General features: G+C 40.1%; 1 protein-coding gene across 3 annotated transcripts in view; it reads right to left on the bottom strand.

The window, feature by feature from the left end:
- Epb41l4a (erythrocyte membrane protein band 4.1 like 4A) overlaps positions 1–12,633 on the bottom strand; it is a 252,670-nt gene that overhangs the window by 17,416 nt on the left and 222,621 nt on the right. For all 3 annotated transcript variants that reach the window (XM_021255867.2, XM_004841779.4, XM_021255865.2), the window contains 2 exons: positions 10,406–10,453; positions 9,011–9,088 (listed from right to left, as the gene is read on the bottom strand). In XM_021255867.2, coding sequence (XP_021111526.2) covers positions 9,011–9,088; positions 10,406–10,453 — 126 coding nt within the window. The remainder of the gene's footprint in view (positions 1–9,010; positions 9,089–10,405; positions 10,454–12,633) is intronic.

Here is a 12,633-nt window from a genome sequence, read left to right as displayed (position 1 = left end):
TAAGTGCAAAACAGTGAATGGTGAGAAATACTCATTTCACATAGAATTTAAACAAAGATAATGTGAAGCAAATTCAAGTTGAAAAGAACAGAACCTTATGAGGAAGAAACTACTTAAATCTGTAGGTTAAAGGGGAACTGTGTTCAACAAAAAATTATCTGAAACATATGCCAAGCCTTTGAAGTGTATCTATTTCTTCACTAAAGTTTTCATTTCTAATAGGCTATTATTTGAAGAGTAACAGGAAACAGTCATGGTATTTTTCACAGATTTAAGAGTATAGTTCTCTCTTTTCACTGCACATACAGAGTAAATTAAAATTGAACAAATGCTGCTATGGACCTTAACATTAGAAATATTTGAAGAAATGTGAGACGGTATACTACATGTAGTCGTCATTATTCATCATTCTTTGGAACAAACACTCCCATTTTAAAATGCCATATGGGTGCATGCGCACCCCCTTACATGAATGTGCATGCACGAGAATAAATACACAGATTCTCATGGCCAGAACCTACACCTGCAAGCCTTTCCAGTGTCTCACATGATAGTCAGGAACCCACCAGACCTGCTAGGAACAGCAGTTCTGGACGTTTCCAGGGCTGACGGATCAGGCTGGAAGAGTCAAAGGGAAGGTGTTAGGCTGGCAAGCAGTGACCTCTCCTTCCACAGGAAGCCCCAGCTTGACTGCTGGATCTCAGATCAGACACAAAATCCAGGTATCCTAACTCCTAACCCTCGGGGCTTTTAGACTGTAGCTTCCATTCCGAATGAAATCACTATACAGGTTACAGGCAGGATTAATTTTACAATGTGAAATATATGTTTTAAATCAGGAAGTCGGGATCATTAAATATTTTTGAAAATTCAAACCAACTAACAAACCAAAAGCCTGACTTAGGCAAACACATACTTTTATCAGAATGCAGACATTTAAAGGGAAGCACAATTACTGTGTGTTCATTCTCATTTACTGTGGGATTATCAGATTAACTCAATACTCAAGGCTTTACTGTGATGAAAAAAACCAAACTCCTGAGATATATACATGCATATTTCTTTTACCTTGCTTATGATAAAGACTAAATCAAAACAAATTTAAGATTATAGCATGTACCTTTAACTTACTTTTCTAATTGAAATTCTCAACTGAGGGCAATGAAACCCAGTCAGCTATTATCCTTGTGACCCAAGAGCTTTAAAGACAGATGCCCTCTGCTGGCGATGCCATTTCATAAATATTCTAACAATATCCATTAAAAATGTAAGACCCTTTGGAGAGTCACAACAGAAGCACATTTTCCAGAGTAATGATGGTGTCACTACCTCAGTCTGTAATGAAGTTTGAAATTACACACTTACAAAAGGCCCCTGGTTAATGGTGCCTCATTACAAGAATGGAAGTGTCACATCTTCCATTGCTGAGCTGCTCCAGAAAATACAGGTGCCGCTTGGAAAGACAAACTCCTGACCTTCAGAAGAAGACTACTGTAGCATTCAAGTCCTTATGAGGCAAGAGTTACCTATTTTATGTATGAATGAATAAAGAAATCTCTAAAGGAAAAAGACATGTCTCCTAAAATAATTCTAATTTTTAAGTCTTATTCCTAGTTGTGGGATATACAAGTGGGGCTTTTTTGCTTTGTTTTAGGCTTCTTTCCTGCCTTATTTACTTATTCACTGGCACTGGGGACCGAACCCAGGGCCTTCACACAGAGCTACATCCCAGCTCTGTTTTCATTTTTTGAGGCAGGGTCCCACTGAGTTGCTACGTTGCTGGGCTAACTTGAGATCCTCTCAGAGTGCAGGGATTCCAGTGTGTACCATCACACTTGGCTATGTTTGATGTAGGGATTTATATAATGAAGAATAAAAATACTGCAAAGCCATGTGTTGACAGTGAACCTTTTAAAGAGTCAAAAATCTGCTTTTACATCATAATTATAAAATTCTCAACGGGGAAAAAGATTCTATTGTAATTTATACTGCAGATCTATTTATTTTCAAACACTACAAAAGATGAACCTCAGAAAACCACCAAATATGCCTTCCCTGTCCCCTTAGACCCTGTAAGTCTACATTTACTATATGCTGCCTATTTCCCCATCTACAAAGATAGAGAGCAAACAGAGTAGGAAGTACACGTAACACGGCTTTTGTTTTTTAATTAATGTATAGGGTGAGGGTTAATTTCAAATATAGCAAATTCTAACATTCCAGAATAGAAGAATCCAATTGTATTTTCTAACAAAACCTTTACATCCTGCTTCTCTAGACTATTCATCCAACTTAGATTTGAACTGCATCTGACACTTAATTAAAGTTTGCCAAGGTTTTGAACATGAAATGCCATATAATCGTTTGATAACAATAATAAAGATAATAACTATTCCTGATCTCTCTTTTCTTCCCAATTATAGTTCTGCCTCTTCTGTAAAATTCTTCACATTACCAAATGAGTTCTTACACAAATCCCCTGGATTTCACTTTGTCCTCTCTCTTTATCAGTTTTGTTCCTAATAGGACCTTTCTTTATACCAGTTCTTAATTTACTTCAAATTCGCTGAGATAAAGGCCATGATTAATGCTAACCCTGAGCAGGCTTTTTGGAGCACATGTACAAGGTAGCTTGAAGCTGATGTGAGCAGCACACTTTGTTCTCAAGCTCCATCTATTCCCAGCTGTGCCATTATCCGATTCAGAGACTTTGGGCAAATTGCTGTCTCCTTTGGTCAGGTCTCAGTTTCTTCATGTACAAGATTATTGCAAATATCTTTTCTAGTTTTAAAACTCAGCGTTTCTCTACTTGTATTTTATTTCCAAGCCAAGCAGACACACTGAAGCAAACCTGTACTCCAACTGCAGTGTAACATTCCAGACCACTGCTTCATGTGACCACTAAAAATTAAACCAGCAGGTCCCAACTGATGGTGAACTTGTGTTCTCATCAACTGCATTCATTGTTGGATTGCCTGCTCCAGAGTAATCTTCATTTTTTTTTTCCAGTAGTTTTTCTTCTCTAGGAAAATTTATGTTGGTTCCAGGCATCTGTGGATATGCTTCCCAAGACCAGCAAGCAAAAAATTCATTTACTTTTCCCACCTCCACCCTACTATCAATAAATTATACTTATTTGCTCTTAAAAGGGTTTCCTTCTCTTCCACTTTCTCCTTATGCTTCTGTGACTAAAATGGGCTACCTCTGTAATCTCTCTTTAAACTCTCCTGTTTTCATAATTTTTAACCTGTTCTGCCCCTGCTCCCACTCGGTAATCTGACAGCATTCCACAGCTGCTGCAGTCTTCTACCTTCACAGTCATCTTGGTCTACTCTGATTATGCCCTAGAAGCCTCAGACCACCCGTGTTGTAGGTCTAAATCTTGATATGTCCTATTAGAGTATAAGCCAGAATCCCCTGCATCGGTGTTATGGTCAACATTATCTTTTTCACTGGCTCCTTATGATCTGTCCTCCTCATAACCACACTTTTTACCTTGTTTGCTGCCCGTAAATTAGGGGCAAGACAGTAGGAGATGCTTCTTGGAAGGAAGCAGTTATCTATTTTTAGGCTAAGTCAAAGAAAGCCTATTGGTTTGAGTTTGCTGACATCCCAAAGACCTTTTCCCTTAGGGTATAGAACAGTAACATTTTTACCACTCTCACAACAAAATCAGGATCTTCTAGATTTGTTCTACTCAGATATATTGTCCCTGTTACAGGGCTGAATTCTTTTTTCAGAAAAGTAATATAAAAGACTGGAACATTTTAAGAACTACTTTAATATATTATTCGGATACTAATAGACATCTAATAGACGAATAGATCATAAAAGACATCTAAAAGGTAGAAAGAAACTAACAACACTCATGCCGGAATGAATTCATGTTCACAATACTAACTTCCGTTTTTGTTCAATGAAGTTGCACCGCACTATGCAGATACTGCAGGGAATTCAGATAGCACCGAGCACTGCTGGATGTTCTCATTAATTTAATACACCTGCCTATGCAGGGGGCATTTTCTACTTTTTTACAGCACATCCATTATCTCCTGGATCTTCACAAGCCTCCTGTGAGGTAGGCAGGGAAGGTATTATTCCAATTTGTACCGAGAAAGAAGATTTAGAGGGCAAAGGAACCTGCTCATGGCTACAGGACTCTTCAAAGCCATGTCAGATCCACACAACAAAGGCTCCCTAATTTGCACGTGCACGTGCATGCACACACATGTACGTAACTTGTGTGTTTATGACAAAAACACGCCAGGATAAAATGAGGGAAAGGTTCAGAGGGTTCCCTGTTGCAATTCCCTCTAGTCCTCTCTTGCTCAAGCTTCCCCGGTTTCTCATATTCTTTTAATCCTCCCCAGGCTCCCAAGTTATTCCCACTTTCATATTTATGCAAAAATATCAGACTACTTCTCTGTGTCACCCACCCCTCCAAAGCTCCTGCTTCAAAATGCTAACAGCCAAGCAGCACATCAAAGCTAAGGAACAACTGAATAATCCAAAGATTCTCCCCAGTGATATCCAAAGGACTTCTGATTTCCTTCAATTGCACAAAGGATATTTTGCAGAATGCTTTCTCTGAATGTGAAGAATATTTTATCAAGCTCAAGGTATTTTTAGGGAAAGCTAGTTTGTGAAAGGTTTCACTCTGATAAGTCAGCTTCCTGGCCCTCCTTTAGCACATGTACTGTCAAGCCCAGGGCATGGACCATTGGCTCAAACTTATAGCGATGAACTGTCTGGCCCTTTTGAGCTCAGGAACAAGATTCAGGATTCTAACTAGTAAAAGCTAATACAATCTAAAATTCACATGGATCGTTAACTTCTTACTGCCAGTACCTGGAAGGCTCCCAACTTGATGAATTTAATCAAATGGATTGTTTCACAAATCAGTATAGCAAAGTAATCTCTAAAGTTTAAACATTTTTGCTTTTAATTCTATCAGTGAATTGAAACACCAAGTTACTTCCTCGATATCAACCTATCCTTTACTACTCAGATCACAATGAACACTAAGTCTGACCGGGGTTGAGGGGTAGATGCCAAATAAACACTGGCTTAGGAATCTGATAAAAGCTAGACTTTGGCTCTGTCAAATTGTGCATCTGAAGTACACACAGTTCTATATACAATTTCATAGAGTTGTGAGACCCCTAAAACCTACCCTTGAATCAAGACTAAGAATGTACAGTATGAAAATAACCCAATGTGTAAACTTAGGAAAGGTGGAAGACTGGCAGCAGACGGGACCAAATGAAGAACAGAAAAGCCCGCTAGAGCGTGACAGGAGAGAGCAGGTGAGCAAGAGCCAGGGATTCCAGAATTGGGTGCAGGACTGTGAGGCTCCACTCCCCACACACTCTCACTTCAAAGAGCCCCCTAAATCTTTACAGGACTCACTTAACAAAATACAACAGTTGTTACAGATGTGTCCCCCTCCACTTCAAATACAAGGAACTCTAAAGTTTGTATTAGCTAAATTAGTTGTCCAGGGTCAAATATCAGCACATGGCAGAACTGAGACCCAGATTCAAATCCTTGGGTTATTCTATGACAAACCACTGGCTCCTCAACAGAGAAAGAATTCAGAGAAGACAGAAGAAAGGAGGCAAAAGTAGGAAAGAGAAAGAGGGAAGCTGGGTGAGGAAAATAACAGGATATAAAGACAAAAACAAGAAACAAAGTAACAGAGAGAACCTAAGGGAACAAAAGGACTGTCTGTCATCCTAGATGTAAAAATAACTCTGCTCCAACTGCTAGCTGGTCATAAAAAGACAGTAGAAAACTATCCTCTCAAACCTCAAAATCTACAAGATAGTGAGATACCCATTCAGACTGTGAAAACAGTAAAGAAAATACTGAGATGGAAAGAGACAAGGGAAGACATCACGATGTCCCCAGTAACTACAGGAGAAGGGTGACTCTTTCTGGTGTTCTGGGCAACACTGGAATGAACCTCATATATCTGCCCTCATTAGTACAGGGGCCAAAAGTAAGAGAGGGATGCTTACAACTGGAGTTTTCTAAAACTTAAACTAAATAACAATCCTTGCTTCTAGTACTAGGCTTCCCTTGTTGGTGCAATTTTTTTTGGGGGGGGGGGTACCAGGAATTGAACTCAGGACCTTGCACTTGCGAGGCAGGTGCGGTGCCACTGAGCTAAATCCCTGGCCCTTGACTTTTTTTTTTTAATGGAGTTAAAAACCTACTGTGGTTGAAGTTAATTTGCAAACATGACTTTATTAATGTTTGTTTCTCTTCACATAAAACAAGAGATGTTTAAATTGTTACTCTAGGAAACTGTAAAGCAGCTTAAGCTCCGCAGGGTTGATTTTGTGTCAAAAAAACCAAAACAAACAAATGAAAACATTCCCACAGAGTGCACTCAAGCCTAAAAGGAAAGACTTCCTTTATCTTAAAGCAAAAATCCACCAAGAAGTGCCACAGGGAACACTACTCCAAAAATTATACACAACCTCCAAAAGTAAAACTGAACACATCACGGACTTCAAAAGAATTTCTGAAAAAGCAAATTTGCCCAGCAAGTACCCCTTTCCACAGGCTACCATTTCCCAAAGGGAGACGGGAAAACAGAGTGTGTGGGGTATGGACCTGGCTGGGAAAGCAATGAAACATCCAAGGCTGAATCCAGAACCTTGCTGGCAAGAAGTAGAACCTCAGCATGTCCCAGATCCTGTACACCCCAACCCAGAGTCACCTAAGTCCTTCCATAAGAGCACAAAGGGCAGTGCTGAGGGCTTGCTGGCCCCACTGGCAGCCAAGAAAAGGAAAGGCGGATGAGGTTGAAGAGACTCACTCTCCCCAAAAGACAAGTCTTCTGCACAAGTAGAAAGTCAGACATCAGGAGAGAACCCTTCATCACAGACAGAAGACATCTTCAGACAGGAGCAGCGCTACAGTTTAAATGTTCAGACTTGTGCATCCTGGTGTAGAATGAATACGTTCTGACAAAACGTAAAGAGCTAACATCAGATGGAAGGACTAGCAGTAGCACAGCAAGGGAGGGAAGTGGCTCCCACAGGCAATGTAATGGCTTTGCAGACTCTTTCCCTCTACCTTGTCTCCTGCTGCTCCAGAATCTCCAGAGGTGGAGATCAGAACTGAAAGACAGACTTCTTCCTTCGCCCATTCCTTCTTACACCCCTGAGAGCCAGACTCTGCACCACGTCTTCCACAGGCACAGAAACTTATATACCCCCAGGGCACTATGTCTACAGGTAAAATAAATGACTGTGAAAGCTTTTGGGGTCCTGTGCATAAAATGTGTCAGTGTGCTTTGAAAGCGATTTCCCCTTACTGGCCTTACCAAGTGCATTCACATTTAAACATTCAGAGCCACTGCCATTTTAAAACACACTTCTGCCTAGCACTGAGAAAGCCAATTTAAAAAACTGTCCACGTGGGCGCAGGAAAAACTCCTAAGGGAGGAAACAGTGAGGAGGAACATTGAAGCTGGTGCAGCCAGATCAGTAATGAGCAATTTAAGGATTTAGTGGCAACCTTTCAATAGTGTTTCATTTTTAACAACAAATGTCATTGTGAGCACATTTGGTCCCAAAAGACACTGCGTTTTAAACAGGCTCTCTTCTGAGCAGTTGAGAATAGAGCATCTATGAATATAATTTAGAATATACTAAGCAAAACAAATATATTTGTTAAAATACTGGTGTGATAAAAAAGAACAAGTTTTAAATAGGGAAAAAAGTACTTTTGGCTTTGTTTTCTGTTCTTTGTGCAAAAATACTGAATTGTAGAGCAAGACCAGAGTACCTAAGGGAGAGCTACCTCTCACAACTGGGTTTTTACAGATAAAGAAACTAAAATGGTTTCCTTGAGAAAGGTGTCATATACACTGAGATCTCACATCTATCTGGCTTAATTCCAGCTCCTAAGAAGGCTCCACATAGAAAGTGTTCCTAAGAAAGTGGTCCACTCTTACACTGCTGTCTGAGCTATTATCATACAGGCTTTGTAGTTAAAGGGCAGACAATTCAATCTGTGACAAGCTCACGGGCTCCAAGCATGGAAGAAGAACCTTGGAGATTATCTAGTCCAACTTCCTCACCTCACAGAGGAAAAAATGGCGACCTAGAAAAGTAAAGCAAGCAGGCCAGAGTTCTCCATGAGGTGAAAATGAGTTTCTCCACAGTGGCACTACTACTATATTTTAGTACTAGTGACTTCTTTGTTGCGAGGCTGTCCTCTACTTTGGAGAATGCTCAGCAGTATCCCTGGTCAGTAGCAATCTCCTCCACTCAGCCATGACAGAAATAAGCATGTACAGACATTGTGAAATGTTCTCAGGGAGGGGCTGGGGAAGACAAAACTCTCCCGATTGAGAACCACTGGGTTTGAAATTGGTATGAAAGGCAACCAACTCCCTCTGACTACCATTTTGGTGCTTTTTTAATTAACCACATGAACACCTGTTTTCAAATAAATATTTTGGAACTAGGGAGAAGTGATTAATGTATTAAGCCAACACTAACGCTTATTACATGTCAATGATTTACTAACAAGCTCTTAAAAAATGAATCTTACAAATATAAATTAAATGACATAATAAAATAAATGGCATAAATGTAAAAACATATTAGCATGTAGATATAGGTGAGACGAAGCTATAAAACAGTGTATGTTATTTTGCCTTGGGTAAAATACAGTAACGTCACGTTAAAACATACTTCAAGAGGAATCTCTCTACAAAGTAATAAACTTCCCTACCAGCCTTAAGTTCACTATACACTCTATCTAAATATAGAATCCTATGAAAGAAAAAGAAGGGACCTCCCTGTCAAGTTGTTTAATCATCTTATCCTAAAGAAACTCAGAGAAGCTGAGGTTTCCTAAACTAGTGCTTCAAAATAGTGCCAGATTCCTTTGCACCAGATAAGAAAACTGAGTTTACGAATACATGGACATGCAGTTTCTATTACCAATGGCAGTCTCTGATTTCAGAGATATAATATTCCAATATTACCTGTTTCTCTTTTTCCGGTGCTCTCTATTAGAATTTTCTGATTCACTACCACTGCTTGTGTTACAGCGTGAGCGTGACCTAAAGACACAAAGAAAATCAAAACAAAAAACCCATGTTTATAACAAATTTCAGAAAGGTTCACTTGGTTCTTGGGAATTAATTTTGCAGTAAAATTACTAATCCAAACATAAAGACCTGCATTATCCCTCTCCCAGGCAGCATTTCTGAACTCAGACACCTGAATAAGTCTCCAGCTCAGGGAAACAGCAAGGCAGGGCAAGATGAAAGCGGACTAAGGCAAATGTCATCATGTTCCCAGAAAAAACCACAAAAACCAATTGCTTTCAACAAAACTCCCACATGGCAAAGCTATAAGCCCCTGTGGTGGACCAAATATGGACAAAAGTCTTGTTTCCCTCCCCTTCTTCTCCCCTAAATAGAGATGTAGAATATATTTCCTCTGTCCTTGTATTTATGCGTGTCCTCTGACTGGTTTGACCAACAGAATGAGGTGCATGGTATACTCTGCCAGTTCCAGGGCTGGAGGCTTCTGCTTCCTCCCAGTCACCACCTAAAGATGTCTGGGCTAGCGACAGGGAGACATCATACATGGAGGTCCCACACTGTCAGCCATTCTGCACAGATCCTGACACGAGAGAGGAAGGCAAAGCTCACCTGCCATCTGGCCACAGCCTCATGAGATCTGAGCAAGACTAGATGAAGTGCTTTAATGCGATATGTACGTGTACCAGGTACCAGCTCCCCACGATGGATATATTCATGATGTATCACAAACACGTACTAATACAAATTAATTAATTTTTAGAAAGAGCTGGGCATGGTAGTACATGCTCATAATCACTCAGGAGGCTGAGGTAGGAGGATCACTGAGAATTTGAAGCCAGCCTGGGCTTACATAGTGAGTTCAAAACCAACATAGTGAGACTCTATCTTCTCCCCCTCCAAAAAAAAAAGAAAAGAAAAGAAATAACCAAAAAAAGAACTTTCTGTTCAACCAACAGAATTGTATGTGTATGCTTATACATATGTATACACCCATGTATATATCTATATCTATATCTATCTATATTGTGCCTTAAGCCACCAAGTTTTAGAACATTTTATAATATAGTAATATTGAGCTCCTCTGAGATACAAAGGAGAAGGAAAAAACACGAGAAATGTCTAAGGATGGAAGGAATGAGAGACTAAGAACCAGCTGAAACCAAAACTGGTTTTTTTGGAAAAAAACACAAAACAGATAAGATAGCACCCTTTAAGCAGCCATAAAAATCCCCCCAGAACCCCTCACTCTTGCCTTAACTTTGAGTACTGCTAATTTGCTAGTCCTTGCTCCCTTTCCATGACTCTCTTCCCACTTTGTTTTTGTCTTACCTCCTCCTTTGCTTTAGATCTGAGTCTTCACCACTATTGTGGGCTTTCCTGTGGAAAACAAAGAAGACATGAAAGAATGGAATATTATCAGTTGGCCGTGAGAAGCACACCACAGCAAATCTCACTGCAGTTAATTCCTGTTAACGTATCTGTTCACTAGCCACACAGTTAAGTCATACATGTATGCCCTATGACAGGCCCCAGAAATGCACACCACCAACTGGTATTGAGAAGGCTTTGAGAAGCCAGCAAGCAACCGAGAGGGGCTGCAAACAGACAATAAATACAACATAGGCCTTGTCTGTTGAACTCATGTATCCAATGATGGGTTACTCCACAGTCTGTAAGTCTACAATCCTCCAAGTCAGTTCCTGCAATGGTCTAACTGAATATGAACCCCATCCCTCTGCTGAAATGCTGTATGATTTAAACACACTGCTTTTCTACTTAGTGCCTTGGTTTTAACAGAATCACCCACAAAGTGCTGTTATGAGAAGTAGATGAATGAATATAATTAAAATGCAGAGTAGGACCTGGGCCACTACAGCACTGACTCAATAAAAGCTGTTACTATTGCTACCTCCTCAACTATTCTCATTCTATTCATTCTATCTAATAGGGCTGCCTCTTGACCTCACTACTTTCTACCAGGTCTTCATCTTTCCTCACTGTCCACCTTACTCAGCTTAGATTTCCTAGTCTACCATTTCAATTACATGCATGCCAAAAAAAACACTTCCCTCATTTTTTTTTTTTTTTTTTTTTTTGCATAACAGCACACACAGGTGAATCCAGCTACCTAGGTTCTCTGGTCCAGCACCAAATAGCTGGCTAAACAATCCTGGGGGAATGTAAAGGCACATTAGATTCACTACAATCCACAATCATAAACCTCAAGAGGGGCCACACACAGTTCAACAATCTCGCCGCCTTTGTCTAGACCAACTACTGTTTCTGCAAAGTAGTATTCACTCTTCCCCTGGCAACTCTGTGGCACATGACATCTTTGCTTCAGGATATAACTTTGCTTTCTCCTTCCAAAGGAAAAAGAATGGAACTCTTTCATCTTCCTGGTACCAAAAATAAAAACTCACCAACAGCTCCCTGTTTTTCATGGCTCTATCTTAACAACTAAGGTCAGTCTCTCCAGCTGTGCCACGGAGTCCAGTCACCTTGTGTCTTCTCAATGACCTTCATTAACACTGCACCCACCTCTCACATGCAGTGGACCCTTGACTTACAAACTCGATCAGTTCCCACAGGCTGGTTGTAACTAAGTCAATACAGAGACCTGGATGTTGACATGCTATAGATAACAAGAGGCAGTTGAATCTTCCCTTAACCTAATCAACTCAAATTGTTCGTCTGTCAGGTCAGTCCTAACTTGAGGGTCCACTGTATATTCAACTGCCCTCTAACAAACACTTTCAGCTAGATTTTAACATTCTCAAGTCTCTTATTGAAACAACATACAACTACTTTGACTCCACACCCCCTCTCTTTTGTGCACTCTGTCCTCTTGCATTCAAAGCCAGACTTCTTAAGAGAAATGTCTGAGTGCCTTGCTCCATTTATTTCCAGCCTATTATCCTGCTCTTACCAGGGTGGACATGGTTCTTTTATGCCACTACTGTGGCTTACCCTCTCCTCTTGTCCCCAGTATACTTATATCTAATAATCTAACATTGATATGTGTGGCCCTGCCTTTGCATCAAATTTTTGGGTAATGATTTAATATAAACAGAACTACATAAATATTGTTCACAGATTATCTAAATTTCACTCTAGGGATAGAGTTCTATTCTTCTATAGGTACATTAACCACTTACTTAGTTTTCCTTTGATTACCAGTAATTCTTTGCCCACACTTTCCAAGAGAACTGCCAAATTTCCTCCCAATTCAGATAGATACCCAGCTAATCACAAGTTCCACTGCCCTGATCAGTCCCTCTGCCCTCAGGCTCAGAACTGCACCGAGCTTGCTGCACACAGGTTGCTATGATTCATCACCTTCTAGGCAACTCCTTTGGCTTCTCTGTATGACAGATCCCATATTTCTGGGTTTTAGGAGTCCTTGTTTTGGTTTTTGTGTACTGTATCTTCCTGTTTGCAAACAGAACACTTCCATAACAGGTACAAAGTGTGGTTGAAATATATGGTAATGTTTAAATTTTTAAAAATTTATTACAGGCTAGGCATGTGGCGCATGCCTGTAATCCCAGCACTCA

This window comes from Heterocephalus glaber, unplaced genomic scaffold (genome assembly GCF_053883595.1).
Source record: "Heterocephalus glaber isolate CG9 unplaced genomic scaffold, H.glaber_assembly_v1.0 deba00001465, whole genome shotgun sequence".
Taxonomy (NCBI): Eukaryota; Metazoa; Chordata; class Mammalia; order Rodentia; family Bathyergidae; genus Heterocephalus; species Heterocephalus glaber.
Note: the sequence above shows the minus strand (reverse complement) of the source record. Positions and strands in the feature narration are given on the sequence as shown.